The sequence below is a fragment of the Orbicella franksi genome, chromosome 3 (genome assembly GCF_964199315.1).
Source record: "Orbicella franksi chromosome 3, jaOrbFran1.1, whole genome shotgun sequence".
Classification (NCBI taxonomy): Eukaryota; Metazoa; Cnidaria; class Anthozoa; order Scleractinia; family Merulinidae; genus Orbicella; species Orbicella franksi.
Window position 1 is genome coordinate 6,945,421 of NC_138147.1, and position 18,536 is coordinate 6,963,956.

Consider the following 18,536-nt stretch of genomic DNA (forward strand, 5'->3'; position numbering starts at 1 on the left):
CAGTTTTTTAGAAATAAAATTCCATCCTTTTATAAACTCAATCCTTTTATGACGAACTAAAATCTCCCTAAATTAATCCGATATGATAAGCTTTCACTCGGGACACTGATAAACCCAAGAAAATACTGGCTTACTGCCCGCGATTTGCAGTTTCCGCAATTTGAACATTAAGTGCTGGTATGCACAGATGGAAAAAGAAGTTTGTACATCAACTCAGTCTGCGAAATTCAATTTCAGTGAAATTTGTACATCAGTTTATCTTTAGTTTTTGCTCTATAGATCACTATAAGCAAGGGGGCTAAGGAGGTACACGTCATGTGTAATTCGCGCCCCCGTTCGACCTTCCTCATTCTTGAGTTTCTATATAGTTTATTGCTTCCTCTTCGAAGGTTGTATACTTTAGTACTCTATCGTTCTGTTTCCTCGATTAAGAAGCTGTAATTTCGTAAGCATGGGCAAACCTGACTCAATATAACGTACGACTGTTTAAAAGCCATTCTCCCATTGGTCCAGTGGACTTGTGAGCAGTTACAAACACTTATTCGAGCTTCCGTAAAGACGAGGTCACTACTACACAAATAAGTGAAAATGGTTTTCAGTGAAACCTTCTCGATGATATGTGAAGAACATTTTATAGCTGTCCTTGGCCGACAAACAACCGAGCAAACTGCGGTAAAGACCACCTTTTGGGCTTTATTCGCCATATAGCGTTAAGAATCGAGAAACACAACAACAACGTGATTTCCACGCGGCTCATGTTAATCGCGTAGCTATATTGAGCGCACATGAGTCATTGTCAAATCGGATGTACTTGAACGATTCTTCTTCGTAAACAACTTCTGCCCTGTCACTAACTCCACCCACAGCTTCCGTAAACACAAGCAGTTTATCCCAAAATAACGTTATCCACTCAAACCATGCTTTTGTGAAAGCAAAAGATTTTTTTATATCCCTGATAACTGAATTATAATCGCATGTGATCGTGCTACAGCATTTCAATTCCGGGTATTTGTGTTTCCTCGTTTCATCTATTTTTGTTAGCGGTCAACTGAGCGTTAATTAGCTTTCTTTAGAATTAAGAATAACATGGTTGAAAACAGCTGTCCGCGACCGCTCTAGTTGTTAGGAATTTGTTTCACTTCTTACTGTTTCGACCGGGGATAACACCAAACACCACGTAGCTACAAAAAAAAAATATATAAAACTGTTTAGCCAAGCATATACACGTGCAGCACGTGAGATGTGATAAAATCTCTTGGAATTTTACCAAATTTAATCCAAAGCCTCAGCTAAAAAGTCAATAATAGTTTTACTTAATCCTTTTTGATTCTCCAATATGTTTCAGATGTTCTTGTTCCTTTTGCCAAAAAAAGCAACAAGTCACTACAGCAAATCTTAGATCAAAAAGGAAAATGTTTATCTTTTCCGTGGTACCGAACTTGTACCGGGCTTTTAAGCTGGGGTATCTATTTCCCCTCTCCTCCCCTCTCCTCTCTTCCCCTTTCCTCTCCTCCCCCTTCCCTCCCCTGCCCGATCGTGCGATAGTCAGTATTTGACAGGAACAGGAAAATGCACAGGAAACGGAAATCAGCGCTCTCTTAATATCCACCCCTCTGTGGAACTTCCGCTGCCATTCTTTTCTCTCCCAGTCTAACCGACGCCGTTAAGTTAAGCAACACGTGCTCGGCTGAGAAAAACACCAAACAAGACCATTCACGAGAGGTAATAATCTCAATTGTGATTGTCATTATAGCAGCAGTTTCAAGTAGTACAAAAGTAATTACCCAAATTTGGACAGAAAACGATAGGTAACGACATGTAGTTTTTAAAAATACAAACTGCACAAGCCACTGCACCTTTGTACTCGATCAACCATTATCCCGTTATTGTACATCGCGTCGAACGCGACCAAAGTTAGATCCAGCCACTCAAAATAATAAAAATAATAAAATATTAATTAAAAAAAACCTAGAGACGACCATTTAGACACTGTTTGTCAAACATCTCGTGGAGTAATGTTTCTGAATTGATAGGTGATTGAGTCTCTTCTAATATTCAGTAGTTTCAAGTTGAACAAACGTTTAACACAGAAGTAATGAACTGATATAGGCAAACACAGCCCCTAAGGGATAAGGTAGCCTGGACGTAGCACAGCTCTCTGGAGAAGATCTACAAACTCTGATCACGAAAATCTAAAAAATATTAGTTTTATATATTTAGAAAGTGCTGCACGATCGACATTTGGAAACCTCCTTCAGTTTGAAGGCTAGCTATTAAGCTAATAAAGTTATAATTTATATAATCGAGAAAACATGTCAGTCATCAATATATTCTATAAACAGTACTAAGAGGAATGTACACGAATAGTTGAAAAGCTTTCCGCTAATCTATCCCATGAAGGTTGCTGTAACCGGGAGAAGTAATTGCAAGCACCTGGTACTGGCTCTCGTGACTTCTCATGCCAAGTTTTCTCTTAGCACGGATAAAAAATAAATAAAACTGAAGAAAATAAATCAGACGACAAAATTCTTATTAACAAACGCTATAAAGGGCAAGGGTACAAATGCATACCCTAATTTGAAAGAAGGGTCACAGACAGCTATACTTAGTAATGTAAAGTTAGAAATAAAATTTCAACTATTTTTCTGTCTAATTTTGCTATTTTTAAGGTTAAAAAAAATTTCTTCAAGACGGGGTCAAGTGCAAACCAAAACTTTTAGAAGTAATTAACAAATATTGAGCTATATTTAACATCTTTTGTTATCTCTCATGGTACACACAAAAGATATACTTGACGCTGACTGAAGGATACTAATTGCAGCCGAAGTTCACGAGACGAAGTTAGAGAGATCCGAAAACCGATAACGAAACCCTCTCGCATACAACATCAACCTTGAAGCTCGAAATAGCGAAATTATCGTTTGGGGGTCAGAGTAGAAAATATTGCCTTAGTTTAATATCGGCTGAATGCAAGAAATAAATAGCAATTGCAATATATTGAGTGCTTAGCGGAAAGCACGATTTTTTGAATGTTCTTCGTTTTTTGGCGACCTCACGAACTCGAGGCGAGAAATTTCAAGAGAATACAACGCCCGAGGGTGAAGAGTGACCCATGTTGGCTAAGTGTCACACTTCATAAATGAATGGTATAATCCCTGCTTTTGCCACTGCATGACCTCCTCGCGTGCATCTGGTAGAGCGGGGATAGGAATAAATGCCTGGGTATCAATATAAGCGAGATTAAAACGAAGATAAGGATGCATCGTCGTTTTGATATCATATCTTTTGATTGTTGGTCCAAATATAAACTCGATCGTAATCTGATCAGAGGAGAATCATGCAAGGACTGATTGTGGTGTGCCGGCATGTCAGAAAAAAGATTGTAAAAAAGAAATAGTATTTACAGGAATTAACTCGAAAAAGTTCCGCCAAATGTTCATCCAATGTGACCCTACACGTACGGTTGGTGACTTTATATAGCAACATACAATTATTGACAAAGGTCGTTTTCTATGTTGAAGCCAGAAAACCCACACACAGGTATGAAAAACAGAAAAAACAAGAATTCATAGTTTTTTTTTTCTCTGATACACACTATCTGCCAAACTTCTCTATATCACTGGCGCTATTTTTCACGGTCGTTAATAATCTTGGCCGGGCAGTGAAAGAAACAGCGTGAATTCCACACAAGAATTGAGATAAAAATAGTCTGAAAATCTACGCAATGTAATGGTCAGGCAGCATTGTTTTCGTCTTAAAAAGGTAATATAAGCTGTTTTCAGACATTTGTTTGAACATGACATGAACTTCGCACGAACCTTGTCTGACGCTATATAATAAATTCTTAAATAGCTGACTTGATCATGACTTTTTCCAAACAATATATTATGATCCAGGGCATTGTAAATAGCTCTTGGTTATATTTAGCAGGGTCGTAGGAGGACTTTGGCATGTATAATTTAGACACTGATATTCTCCTCGAGGCATTCGAGAATGATCTTTCCAAATTTGACCAAAAATTCAAAAGCTTGAAGGCGACGGAATCTGACTAAAAATAGAAAATGTTACTGCCTAAATATTGATAATTACTGATTACATGTTCGTTATGTTCACGTTTTAATTTAGGTAAAATGAGGCGATATTTAGCGCCATCGAAATCCAACTACAGTGAAACCTCTATTAAGCCGGGACACTGAGCCGGGTCCCGAAATTAACGTCTTATATTGCCCTTCATAACGAACCCCTATTCGACTCTAAAATAAATTGTATTTGGCTAATTTCTATTATTAAAAACCTCTATTAAGCGGACACCGGACTGAATTGACAAAGAGTCCATGTACCGCACGTGTTATCGTTGCTGTTTTGCTGTTATGTTTTTGCATTTAAAAAACAAATTAAAATTGGTAATGAAAGGTATTGAACTTGAACTCTGGATAGCTTCCTTAACAAAATGGAACTTTATCACAGTACAGAGTAGCCGTTGAATGTTAATCGTTAACAAACATTGCGCAATTTTTACAAACCTCCGTTAAGCGGACGCCCTCTATTGAGCCGACACTTGGGAAGGTCCCGAAGGTGTCCGCTTAAAAGACGTTTCACTGTATACAAAAATCCGCTAAATTTGAACAATCTAATTGAGGTCAGGTAAACTGAATCTAAAAGAAAGATCAATAATCAGAAATGCAGTGACGAACTCGATCACCATATGCTGCCACTAACGACTGGCCGGTAGAAATGGAAAGAGTAGCCTGGAAACAAAAAACCTCTAATAGTGGAATGGTCCAGAAGGGAATGGGGCGAGTAGAAGCACATTCTTATTGTACCTTAATTTTATTGTTAACTAACGCAAATTGGCTGTATTTTCCTAAGAAGACTAATAATTCGTCTCAGACGTTTAAAGCATCTACTGTCCAGTGCCTCTAGGTAAATATGATACGCATAAAATTCATGTTTCGAAAACAAAAGGCTATTGTGAGAGAGACTTTTGGTCGCTTGATGTAATATATCAAACACGAAAGACAGTGTTTGACCACATTTCACAAACACCTCGAAGTTCGTCAAAAATACTCCCCTGCGCGTCGCATTTTCAACTCTCTTCTTGGTGTTTGGAAATGTGGTCAAACACTGTCTTGAGTGTTTGATATATCTTCTCAATCGAAACTAAAACTAAGGAGAAAACGAAGATTAATAAAATCGTAAAAATCTATGTTAATTAATATCAGATATCCAAACACCGTCACGGTCATGATTTCCTTTGTTTAAACTTGATGAATTATTAATGAATTTGCAATTCAGAAAACAAATTTCTCAAGCTCATTTTAATCATTCATCAAGTTAAAACAAAGAAAATCACAACCGTGAAGGAAGTTTGGACACTCGGTCTAAATTAGCATAGATTTTGACGATTTTACTTCTCCGATTACTCCTTAGCTTTTGTGATAATAGGTTTTTGGCCTGGGAAAGCACTTCTGTAAAAACCTGGGAAACTCTCTTGCTGCGGGGATCAGTACCGGATCTGTTACAGGGAATTACCTTGAGAGACGTCAACAGCACTCAGAACTTAGGTCCAACGATATCGTTTTAATCCAAGAACACAACCAAAATGCAACCGGAGCATAACCGGAATGCAGCCAGAATGTAACCAAAGAATATTTCACAAGGCACGACTATTTAAGCCGAAAGCGCAATTCTAAAGGATTACGTAAAGCTATTAAAAATTCTTAACTAAATATTATCTAATACATTTCAGAAAGCTCGATTGGCTCCAACGGAATTCAACGTTTACAAGATTAATAACTTTCAAAACAACACAGGTAGACAACAGTTTAACAAGAGACTATCGCAGGTAGCAATTACAGTTGAACGCTTATTACAGTTATGATCCTACAACAAACTAGCAGGTCTCCATTACGGTCAATGAACTGGAACAGTAACCTGTAACTCAGAAATGCAAAACGAACTAAAACAAATATATCTGTGTTGGATTTATATATTTTCCGACAGCGAAAGCGAATATGTAAAACGTACTTAATTATCTAATTCTCTCTCCTCACACTTTTGTTTTGATTGAGAAGATATATCAAACACTCGCGACAGTGTTTCATCGGCTATCCAAAGACCTCGAATTTCGTCAAAAATACTCCGCTGCGCGTCGTAGTTTCAACTCTCTTCTCGGTGTTTGGATATCCCGATGAAAAACTGTCTCTCGTGTTTGATATATTACATCTAGCTGACCGGATTCACAGTTAAAATAAGCTCGTCTGTTTTATGCGTCTCTCATTTACCAAGACCCCTCGTCAACACTTATGCATTTTCATTTGAAAACGCTTCCTTTTTGATGCGTTTTTGCCTCCCGTCTACACCGAAAACGATCGTAACGTTCTTATTTTTCCGTATTAATTTTACCTAGACGCACAATAGGCCTCAGACACACAACTTATTATGCGTCTATTAAGTAAATACGGTCAATAGCTCGAGTGTAAACGATGCACGCGCTAAAGTTTCATTGTATTTTATTACTGACTGGATTCAAAAGAACAGAAAACAACTTCCCCGACAATAATAGACGACGACGAATAATTTGAGTTTGTGTCTCACGTCTGTTTCCTCCACACTTCGTAGAAAGTCCAACTAACCAAGAAGTCAAGGATCAAAAGAAAATAAATTAAATAAATAAGCCGAATATACACAATTGCACTTTTGAGTGCCTTATTTTATGTTATCTTTTAAAACTACCAGATTGAAGACCAGTTGTATGTACCGGAATACCTACATAATTTATATTTCAGTAATTTGGTCCACTACATTGAAAATTTACCTTCCCAAAACAAACAATCACAAATAACTTCGTGATGAGAAGGCAAAACAGATCAGAGTAAACAATTAGTTACATCAAAGAGTAACTAGCTCGAGTATACTCAGAAAAGAAACACTGATTCGCGATTTACTTTATTAACAAGGGCGTTAAAAAGGATACCTTTCCTCGAATGACGGAACAAAAGCGAATTCTCTCCTGAACTCTACTGGATAACAAAGATTCATTAGCTGCTTTTCGTACTGTTCAATCTGTTTCTTGCGTGTAGCACCATTAGTACCCTGAAACAAAGAATGGGTTACATATCGTTATTTCCTGGCATAGGGCAAATTAAAATGACACTTTATTAATCGCGCCTTCTTTAAAATCTGTGACATATACAAAATGTGGTCTTAAGCAAGATTATTACAACTGTTTTCTGACTTTCCGATAGCGTTAGAGAATTTTTCGCAAGTTCGTGCGTGATCTCCGAAAGGTCTTCGGTCATCTTCGGCAATCAATGGGAGGTTTTGGATCACCTTCGGCAATCATAAGAATTCTTCGGGTCAGAATTGTAATCTCCAAAAATTTGAAAATATTAAATTATGACAAAATCACATTTACTAATCCTCGTCATAATTGTTGCAGCAACTCCGCAGTTTTCGCAAATTTTGCCCTCTCCCTACCCCTGTGTAACGTCGATAAAACACTTCGAACTTACACTTGCACCAATATTTAAAGGGGAAAGGGGTCATAAAGCATGATATTCAGTTAAAAAGTCCAAAGATAAAATATACATTCATTTTTCACTAGGCGTTGGCCTCGGGGTCGCTGTCGTCACTGCTTAAGCTCTCTTTTGAGTTCACAAGGGGAGTTTATTTTGAAGTTTACCTTCCTATTAAGCATGGAATGATCTTTATAAAACATCACCAACAGTGTTCTACATGCGGTGTCCTTACCTGCGCGTAGAATTTCCCCTCAGGCTTGAGCACCTGGAGTGTAAGGTTTAGAATTTCGCGGACAAACTCCCAATGAGAATCTGGAAGAAAGAACCAAAAAAACCCGACTATTATTCCATAAACTCTTGAACCTTTCATCATTAGTCCTACTTGTCACTGGCTGGACTCATTGTACTTGATTGTGTGTTGTATTATTATTGGTTACTTTAAATTAACCTTGAAATCTGATTGGTTGTTTTGTTTTACTGTCCCATTCTCATTGGCTGAGAAAAAGATGCGATTTAGAGCAAAAGATAGTGCGATTCGTGAATAAATCGCACCACTGAAAGCCAATCAGATTGCAAGGATAACCAGTGATTTCAAAATGGATTTAATAAATACATTAATTTAATTTTATTCTTTCTTTTTATTGTGACTTAATGTATTATTATTTATTACAATGCCCGCCTCGATTAACCTACGCTATACGCGGGTAGTGTAAGTTGTGATTTGTAATTTGCAATGCCAATAAATAAAACTGTAAACTGTATAAACTGAAAGATTGTAGTACTACGCTATTTTCCAAAACACACATGTAGACCGTTATTCAATCGAACAAGAAATTGAAGCTAAATAATCATTTTTTCGGAGAACGCTTTAAGCAATGGTTTTTACTGTAAGTTTGGCTCTTGAGGTAAAGTTTAAAACAAGGAAACAAGTTTTAATAAAGGTTAGATCAGTTTCACACTCACCGTGTAAAGAGGTAACTATGGGTATGTCTGTGAGATCATTTATGACATAATCAAATGTCTTTCCATTCGCAACATACTCCTTTAACGCCTTGACACAGTCGTCAATTCTTATCTACAAAGTAAGACACCAACTTGAGCTCAAAACCAGAAACATGGCTCTACTACACTTTTCACTCACTTCAGCAGTTTTTCGCGCCCTGCCGGCTTTTCTTCTTTCTGTGTTTTTTTCTTTTTTTACCCAAACCAACGGGGGGGGGGGGGGGGGGAGAGCCGGCCCCGCCAGGCCCCTCCCCTAGATCCGCCACTGATCTCTTTGTGACAAAACCACTCCTCCGGGAATTAATTCGTGTAATTAATGAGCTGCGGAAAGAACATGGTAATAAACAGACCGACTCAAGCATTATTTAGCCCCACCTCGTAATTATGTCCGGTGTATGAATCCATAGAGGAGCCACAAATACCCCGCAAGTGTTTCACGGCTGCATCCACGACAACTTTGTCTATTTGATCATGTCAAGGTACATGACCAACGTTTGCTTCACTTTGAAATGGTGAAAGTTAGAGCCACCTTGTACAACATAATAAACAGCACCACATGGAAGTACTACTCAATAGCTATCACTTCAAGTTGGGTTTTATCAACAGACTAAACAATTTAAACGATAGCAGGCTAAAGGTTACCCCTGGGATGAGGGGGTTAAAACAAATAACTACAAGAGCAAGCCCTGGCTTTGAATCTCTGAGTCCCTCAACCCGAGCCTTGGGACATTCATTACAAAAGGATATCTCGACCATGGTGACAAACTTTGGAGATTCCTTTAGGAGCTCGTTTAACACTCCTCCATCTCCACCTCCTAAAATGAGTACATCCTTGTCTTTGTAGTTTTCTCTACCATTCCCTAAGAGTGCTTTTGTGTAGTCAATGTCACTTTCTGCCAACACTGAAGAGAAATAAGCAACAAAAAATAAAGTTACATGAAAGAGTAGAGGGCAAGCAGTTTCTCTTTTGCTCCAAAATCTGCAGGGAAGAATTTCAAGCAAAAATTGAGCAAACAAGGAAGATGTATCAAAGTGGCAAGCTTCCAGTACTGTAGCTCTGGATCCTTAAATAACATGTTCCTTAGCTTAGTTTTTGCAATCTTGCGTGAACTTACTCTCTTCGAGGTCTAAGAATAGCATGTTTCCATAGCGAGCAGAATGAACTATCCAGACTTCTTGGAATTCAGATTGCTGCTTAAACACTTCCCTGAAACAAAAGTGCAAACATGACATTAGTAGTGATTCTGTATGCCCAAGCTTAAGTAGTCAAGGATACAACACCAACACATTACAACACCAAAAGTTTCAATGTCTCGCTGAAGATATGGACATTTTCCATTACAATTCCAGGTGCCCTAGCTTAAGCATGCCTACCTGGGGAGCTTGTCCCTGTATATCAAATATCTGTTTTTAATTAAACCAGGGCACCTTAATCATCTGTAAAAAAAAAAAAAAGATGGCAACCAGTACATGTACATTTACATGTACCCATAGTTCTTAGTGCACGAAAACCTTAACAACATTCATAAAAACGTGCAGAAACGTTATAAAATCTTCAACCTAGGCAACTCAATGTCCTTAGTACAGGGACAAATATTGTAAACGTTTAGCTTTCTTTGTGCGTTATAGGCTGTGTTAGGTTTGCATAGTATTGTGGTAAACTGTACAGCTGCCATCCTTTTTCCTACAGTGGAGTGAGCTTCATTTCATTCAAGGCAATTGTTCTACATTTTGTAGTTCCAGAAAATATCCATACCTCCCCCACGGAAGGGATATTTTTGAAGACCCCCACTGCCCCTGGAAATTCAAATAAAGCTTAATTTACACATTTCTTTAACCTTCTTTGCCTTATGGAACCCCCCCACCCCCCAGGAAATTTCAATCCCTTCTGTGGGGAGAATGCATGGATATTTTCTGGAACTGCATATTTGCACTTACTTTCTGCAGTATTTTTTCTTACAAAAAGAACTTGCCTAGCCCAACACACTTCAGCTCCTGGCATTTTTTATGACTTGACTGAGTCATCTGGGTCTTACACTTAAAGTGGTATTAATATCCATTATTTACAACTTACTTGTCAAAGTCATATTCCTTCATTCGACCATCAGATGTATCATGATAACGCAGAATTTCTCTTCCTCTACAAATGGTAGGAATGAAGTCTGCCTTCAAACATGAAAGCTCCTCATTTATTTTGTCACAAAGATCAATGTAATCCTAAAATAAATCAACTACCACATTTAAAAACATAGTTATAATTATATATATTACAAACTACGGCAATTAAACTTGTACATTCATTTACATATTTAAAATAATCTAACTAAAGGCATATTTAACCACACTGAACAATGACAATACTAGGAACGTGCAAGGTCTGCGGGACATATGTTCGTACAAACAAATTCAAGTTTTCCACACTTTTGTTTTTTTCCATAGCAGTAAAGTGCATGGATTGGCATACAGTTGGTACAAAAAATTCTTGGATTGTTTGGACATGGCTGTTGGAGCTGAGAGAACTGGCTGTTACAAAGGGTATGTCCAGTAATCACATATCCAGTTCTAAGTGACTATTTCACATATTAAAAAAGCTTTAATTACACTAATTAGCACTGTGACTTGGACAAATTTTCCAGACATTATTATCCTTATCCGCATACAAATTTTTTCAGGTCTGTAAAATATTTGTTAGAAGCTGATTACTGAACACAATTTGAACTACTGCAGACTTAATGCATACAGGAGTACTTTACAGGCAAAAGTTAGTTATGTGGGATACAAGATTTTAGACAAGGGGCTTCAAGATACAGACTGTCGAAGGTGGTTCCCTGTAGGGGAGGGTCCAGGGGCATCCCTTCCCAGAAAATTGTTAAAACTGAGGTTCTCGGAAATGGAATTTCAGGCATTCTGTCAGCATGTTATTAACTGTCTCATTTTTTTTTTTTTTTGATTTAGGGGTTCAACCACACTCCTGAACTCCCCTAAATCTGCCTCAGCTGAGCTTCCTAGAAAACCTTAAATCAAGGCACACAATATTTTTCTGTTTCTTGAATGCTACACATGACATAATTGTTGCAGCAAAAGTTTATTAAATTTGGACACAGAATTCTAAACCATCAATGTTTTCGTAATACAGAGGTGCCATTGAACCTAAAAAAGGTGAAATTTGGAAGATCATCAATTTTACCCTCTAATGGCCCTGAAAAACAATTTGTTCAAAGTAGAGTGCCGTCAATTTAAAAAATTTTCAAACAAAAACACCAAAAGTTGGCCCAAATATATCTGAAAATGTATTTTATGGGTTTTCCTTCATATTGTCTGCGAGATTTGGTGACCGGGCTGTACAGGAGACCAGGAGATAAGGTTTGTATCCAGGAGACTCCCGGATAATCCAAGAGAGTTGGCACAGAGGCTAACATGTCTTCTTTAACACTTGATCTTAAGTAATCCGGTAGTTGTGTTACAAGTGGTAAGCCAGTGGTAATCTGCAAAGGACTAGCATCCCATCTGGGGGAAGTTAAGTCTGCTTATCCTGGGAGCTTATCCCAGTTTCTGTAGCATGAGGCGACTAAGTAAGGAGTATTTCTACTCCCCCTAGATGGGTCGCTACTCCATCACAGTGTTACCTCCCAGCATTAAATTCGTTTGTACACCATTTACACCTGGGTGGAGAGAGGCACTGTGAGTCAGAGTGAAGTGCCTTGCCCAAGAATGCAACAAATGTCCCCAGCCAGGGCTCGAACCTGGACTGCTCGATTCGGAGTCGAGCGCACTAGCCATGAGGCCACCATGCCTCTCTTTACAGTATCTATAATTACCTTGCATATCAGTAAATTCTTTAATACATGCTTAATATATTTATTTAGCAAATATATAAATATATGCACCACTAATATTAATGTCGCAAAGCAATTAGGTGAAGGTGATAAATGCATGAATATAATGGTACAGAACTTACTGTGCGATCAAGAATTTTGTCTTCACTAACACCATTGATATATTGTACAACATCTACAGTAACAAGACCATCTGGAAACATACGAACTGTGTATTGACTGTGCAAAGAAAATACTAATTAAAATCAAATTGTATGTCAATTAAATCAATATTGCATAAAATATAATAATGATAGCTGGATTTGGTGCAAGCAACTACTCAGGGTTTACAAATAATAAAAGTCACATTACATGCTAAATACATGGACACGTAATAATAAACTTTTTGTTTTATTCTTGTGAAGAGGTTGAGAAACATCAAATTCAAGGAATATTTGACCCAAGGTTGGGAAAATTGTTAACAAGTTCTGTTGGTTACATATATATAATATTTACTTGGACAGAAAGCCAGTCTCAACATACAATCTCTTTATACAAGAAGAAACAACAAATTATACAAATACATGCATAGATCTTGAGCATTAACTGTACCATTCTGACTACTTACATTCCCTGTTGACCAGAAAACAACATTATTGCATTTCCACTAAAATCCGGTTTATTTGCTTGACACAATTCCTTCAAAATTTCACAGATTTTCTCCTCAACTGATTTCATCCAGCTCCCAGATACATCTGGTGTAACTCGAAAGTCTAGCAATGTTTGATTCACTGACATGTCAACAGAGCTGTGTAGTTATGACTGCAAGAAAAAACAATTGGTGAAAGGCAAGGGATTAAGGTACACTGCAGTTATAAATGCACTATTTTAGGGGGGAGGGAAGGTTAAGGTACAGTACTGCGAGGGGTATGGTCCTCAAGCATAAATTGAGACTGGGATACAAGATATAGAAAACAGAAAGGTTTTCGCAAAAATAGGGACTCTTGCCAGGAAGCTGATCAGCCATATAGAGAAAATTTAGCGAGTCTTAAAAGCTAGGAATTGACACTTTGAATCAACAGGGCCTTATGCACAAATCAATTAAAACCTGATACCTCCAGGCTTACACAGGAAAGATAAGCAAAAGAAGAGAGACAAGAGAAAGAGAAACAAAGAGTCAGATTAAATTCCCATGCTAATAACTATATGATATTACAAAATATCAAAGATATGTTTTATTGATGTTAAATGAGTTCTCATCCACTAGCAGTCACCAACACAAATTGAAATCACATAGAATGAATAGGTTTTTAGAATAGGACGAATAATTTTTCCCACTTCCCACAACACTAAAAAATCACTGTCATTACTTTAAAAAGAAAAAAAAAATCAGGGAAGGGAAGATTCGATAAAAAGAATGGATTGAATAACTTATCTCTCAGAAATGTTAACATGTCATAATGTTTTTTTTCTAATGAAAGTTAAGCTGAATAACATTTTATTTAAGGAATAGAAAACATGTACCATGTTTCTATCGAGTTATAGAAACACAAGTGGAAGTTTGGGAGAACGAAAAATGCTGTGGGAAAACGAGCCGCAGGGCAGTGTTTCCACAGCTTTTTCGTGTTTTCCCTAACTTTCACGAGTGTTTCTGTAACTCATAGAAACACGAAGAACATGTTTTCTATTTCTTTTAGAAAACATCGCAATGAAAAAAAGGAAAATGACTTGTTAACTTTGATTATCAAAGTGTAGATTCTCTTTGCTTGCGCCATCATTACCTCAACAGCTCGTACTAGTTCTGTGTTTCTATTGAGTTATAGAAACACAATTTTTAACCAATCAGCCCACGTATTTTCTTAGGACTGTTTTCTAATAATTATGTTAAGAATGTCAGAATGGCAACAAAATTATCATTCACAAGAAATAGTCTGAAAGTCAACCAGTGAACCATTTTTAAACAAAGAGCCTTTGGTCCCTGTCTGTCCTAGTTCTAGGGGTGGGTGGGAGGGGGCGGGGGGCTAGTACACTGACTGGTGATTTACACTGTACGTAAATGAAAACACACCATCTTTGCCCACTTTCCTGCATTATCTGTGAGTCTCATGGATAAATATTGAATCTCTCTGTCTTAGGTCCGGGTAACTAAATCTCCAGGACATGAAATATTAAAGAACATATTAATTTGTTCAAACTTATCTTAGCCAAATTTCTGCACTTAACAAGGTTGTTGTTTTGTGGCTAACTGGAAAGCTTCTTTGGGAGATGAGAAAATTAAAATGGACAATAAACTGGATTTCAAAAATTTTTGGAGTGATATTACCCAGTCAACATCATCATCAATCCTTATTGCCCCCAGTGGGGCATGGGGCCGCAGATATTACCCAGTGCTATAACAAATATTAGAAACAAAACAGGACCATTGTAGCTGGCAAAATGTGCAAGACTCACCTAGGGGGGAAAGAACTCCCAGAAAAATTGGGTGGGGCTGTGAGACCCGCTTCCCAAAACCCTTACCCTATTTATGACCAAAATCTGCGATTTTCTCTACCCTATTTATGACCTGAAAAAGTAGATTCTTCTAAAAAACATACCCAGTTCGTCTAGAGTGCAAAAACCACACCCTATTTATGACCAAAATGGCCAAAATCGGTACCTTATTAACCGCATGGCCATGGGCCGAGCGCAGTTCTTGTTCTTCCTGTGGTTTTTTTTTTTCTTTTTTTTTTTGTCGGTGACCAGACCCAAACTTCCTCTCGGCCAAATTTTGAATCATGCAACCTGTCATGTTTATTGGCCAAAAGCTGTTGAAACATTAATACAAGGACAATGTTATGGATATTGTTTTCTTTATTTGTGTGTAAAATATATTTCCCTTTGGTTTCATCGAAGCGTTGGATTCGAAGGGAAATAATAAATACGCTAAAAAAGGGTATTGCATTAGCCATGGAATGCGCTGATGTTGCAGCTTTCATTTTGGCTACGTGACAAATAAGATCGTGTCTACTTTGCAAGTTTATTTTGCCAGAAGTGATTGTCATTAATTTATTTGCAATTTTGCCAGTATTTCTTGTGGGTTTTGGCAAATGAAGCGAATTCTTTGGTTGTTTCATTGCAGCGAGTTAAGAGATTTGAAGAAAAATTAAATATTTGCCGAGGTAAACAAGAGCTTGCCAGAACTTGCAACGTTTAAATCAGTACTAGGGGAAAAAACACAACCATTCTAAAATTAACCGTAGATAGCATAAACCCTCTGATTGTGTGACTTGGGTGACTACTTCAAAGCACAAACAAATTAAATTTTGACTTTTCAGGAAGAAAGCCTTTTATTAAAAGCGTTATTAATAGTGTGACGCTTGTTTCCTTTTGTATCCTTCATGAGCATATCCCGAGCGAACTTCCAGATTAAGACCACTACGTCATCATAGATTTCACAAAGGCTAAGTAAGAGTGATGGTGCAATACGTTATAACACAGTTTGTGTTGATCAAGTGATGTGTTTACAGTAATCAATGAATCATCAAGGACTGCTTTGGAATGTGCACTGCATTGTGACTGTAGTATTAACAAAACAGTTAAACTTTAAAAGTGCGGTTATAAGATCTTAAAGATCTTCTTGTTTATCACCAAACTGGCTGGAAAACTCTATCCTTTGGGGCCGCACAAACCTAAAAAGTTCATGTAAGGGAGTAACCCCTCCCCCCATTTTAATGTGTAAATAATCACTCAATTTATATTTCATTGACAATAATGGGTAACAGCAACACAATAAACATGATAAAAAAAAGGCCCATAAAATGTCCCTGGTGTACTTTTAGGGAGGTGCAATAAAAGCCTACTGGAAACTAATGAACAATGTACATTCTTAAGTGGAACATCACTCAATTTACATTTATTGACAACAATTTTAAACAGAAACGCAATTAATATGACAAAAATGCCCATAAAATGTCTGTGGTGTACTTTAGGGAGGTGCAGTATACTTTGATCTAAGTCTCCTGTGAGTGGCTACATCAGAAGCTGATAGAAGAGAAATTTGATACCGAGCGCTACCTTGGTCTATAAAACAGTAGCCTAATACAGTGTAAAACTGCGGCTGTCAACTTGACAAGTACAGTTCAGTGTTATACTCAGGAAACTATGACGAAAGTGAAAACAGTGTGGTACAGTTGTGTTGTTACAGTACAGCAACTATTGTTTGAAAGCGACGACACTTTAATGTTATCTGTTGCAAGCATTTGTCGGACATAGGCAATGACATGTATTAGTACTTGTGTTTAGTACTAATATTTGTACTATTTTTGTGAGACCCTTGCCTTGGTGGCTGCTATTTAACGAGCTGATGAATAAAGCTTGTCATTATTTGGCATTATTTGTTAATTGTAACCCAATTGAAATTGTGGATTCAGGAAGTCTCAAGGGTGACCGCGTCCATTCTATATATACAGGTGACCGCTGTATGCAGGTCAACTTAACAGTATATATGAAGGGCGATTTTTGGGAAGTTGTTCATTGACCGTTAAGCCTTGGTCAAACGGTGCATGATAGTTGATGATACTGTAGCCGGTGAAAATTCGGGGAGAATCATTCAACTATCATCGACTATCATGCACCGTTTGGCCAGGCTTTTTTCCCTGCCAAACGGTGCATGATAGTCGATGATGGTTGAATGATTCTCCCCAAATTTTCACCGACTATCATCAACTATCATCGACAATATGCGCCGTTTGACCAAGGCTTTAAACACAGGGTGACCGCTATAAACAGGGCCGTTATATACAGGTTTGACTGTAACTTGGCTTTCACAAATATACGAAAGAAGGTATTTCCGGAAGGTACTGCCACCAAGGCAAATACGGGGAATACTTATCAGCAGAATTGTCCGATTACAATCGATCAGTTGGGGCAGTCCAGTTATTTCGGATCATTGATTTTATGGAGTCTCCAAGCTACTCCACATGATCGACAAGGGATAATCGCGAATGTACCAATATTAAAAACGGCAATACTTAGCAAGATTACAAACTTTAAATTGATGAATAGTACTTCAGCTTACCAACAATAAAGATAGTTGACTGTGAGTTGCCTTTAGCTTGCCCAGATCAATCAATTAGGTAATGTGAAAGGCCATTGAAAGTTTAGCGTTTGGCCGAGAAGGGACTGGGTCGAAATTTAGAATGTTGGAACAGGAACTCCACAAAACATCCGGAACATTAACAGCACACAAGACGCAGGAGGGTCCCCTGGACTGAGGTGTAACCTTTGTTGACGTTGGAGCAGCACAGCTTTAAGAACGAGGAATACAAAAAAAAAAAAAAAAAACCCTTTACTCTTAACACATGACAGCCTCTCAGAACCCATATATCAATATTATTTCCAATTTTTTGACTGAGGAGGCGTCAACGACTTTTTCTCGTGGGAGTTTCCTCTCCTCCTGGGACTTTTAACACTTAATATCCTTTATTTGCTGTGTTATTAGGTTATTTGTTGTGTTATTGTTATTGGGCTCGATTTCCGCTCCTCTTTCGAGTCTAGTCCTTAAGTCCAGTCCACTTCTCTCCAACAGGTGCCCAGGCTCCTTTCGCACGGACAACGGCGCGTAATCAGCGGCTGGTAATCGAGCCTTTCTTGGACTCCAGTTTTCATTTTTCGCTTCTCCTTCTCTGGCCAAACTGCTCTCGATACACCAGAACAGTCCTCCTTTGATCTCATTTTTGACAAAATATTTTCCCATCCAAAGACAGACTTCTCCTCTTTCGAAACAACATGGCGTCCACTAATTTGTCGTATACTGGTCACAAGGCGTCCTCACACTCACAGCCTAGCTCGTGACTCATCGACCTCGCTCAGCGCATTGTCCATTCTTCTTTTCCCGGAATAACGAATTGAACACAACCCCCTATATAACAATCTCTAGACGCAAAAAAAAATAACATAGTTAGTCCCAGTCAGGTGCACGGCTGTTGAGTAGCACCCTCATTATGAAATTTTCTTGATAAAAGGCGCTGATTATCAACGTCTGACTACATTTACGTCCGCGGCGCGTATGTTGCTTATATTAATTATGCGCTGGTGAAAACCAACCTTGACTAAAATAATAATAATATTCCATTAATGGTGAGTGTTTTTTCCCAGGACGCGACATTGTTGAGGTTATGTATTCAGAAAAAAAAGGTATGATGCGGCATTCCTTTCCATC

At 38.0% G+C, this 18,536-nt stretch overlaps 2 protein-coding genes across 2 annotated transcripts in view; both read right to left on the reverse strand.

The window, feature by feature from the left end:
• The window catches only part of LOC145480994 (uncharacterized), a 249,618-nt gene that overhangs the window by 109,157 nt on the left and 121,925 nt on the right, over positions 1 to 18,536 (reverse strand). The gene's annotated exons all lie outside the window — the stretch shown is intronic.
• On the reverse strand, positions 1,717 to 18,108 carry LOC145480971 (spermine synthase-like). Its single transcript, XM_081459321.1, has 12 exons — positions 17,394 to 18,108; positions 14,994 to 15,141; positions 12,966 to 13,159; positions 12,481 to 12,577; positions 10,597 to 10,739; positions 9,638 to 9,729; positions 9,267 to 9,424; positions 8,898 to 8,984; positions 8,484 to 8,595; positions 7,753 to 7,832; positions 6,977 to 7,095; positions 1,717 to 6,630 (listed from the first exon to the last, which is right to left on the reverse strand). The coding sequence occupies exons 3-12, from the start codon at positions 13,133 to 13,135 to the stop codon at positions 6,594 to 6,596; spliced, it is 1,095 nt and encodes a 364-aa protein (XP_081315447.1). The 5' UTR covers positions 13,136 to 13,159; positions 14,994 to 15,141; positions 17,394 to 18,108; the 3' UTR covers positions 1,717 to 6,593.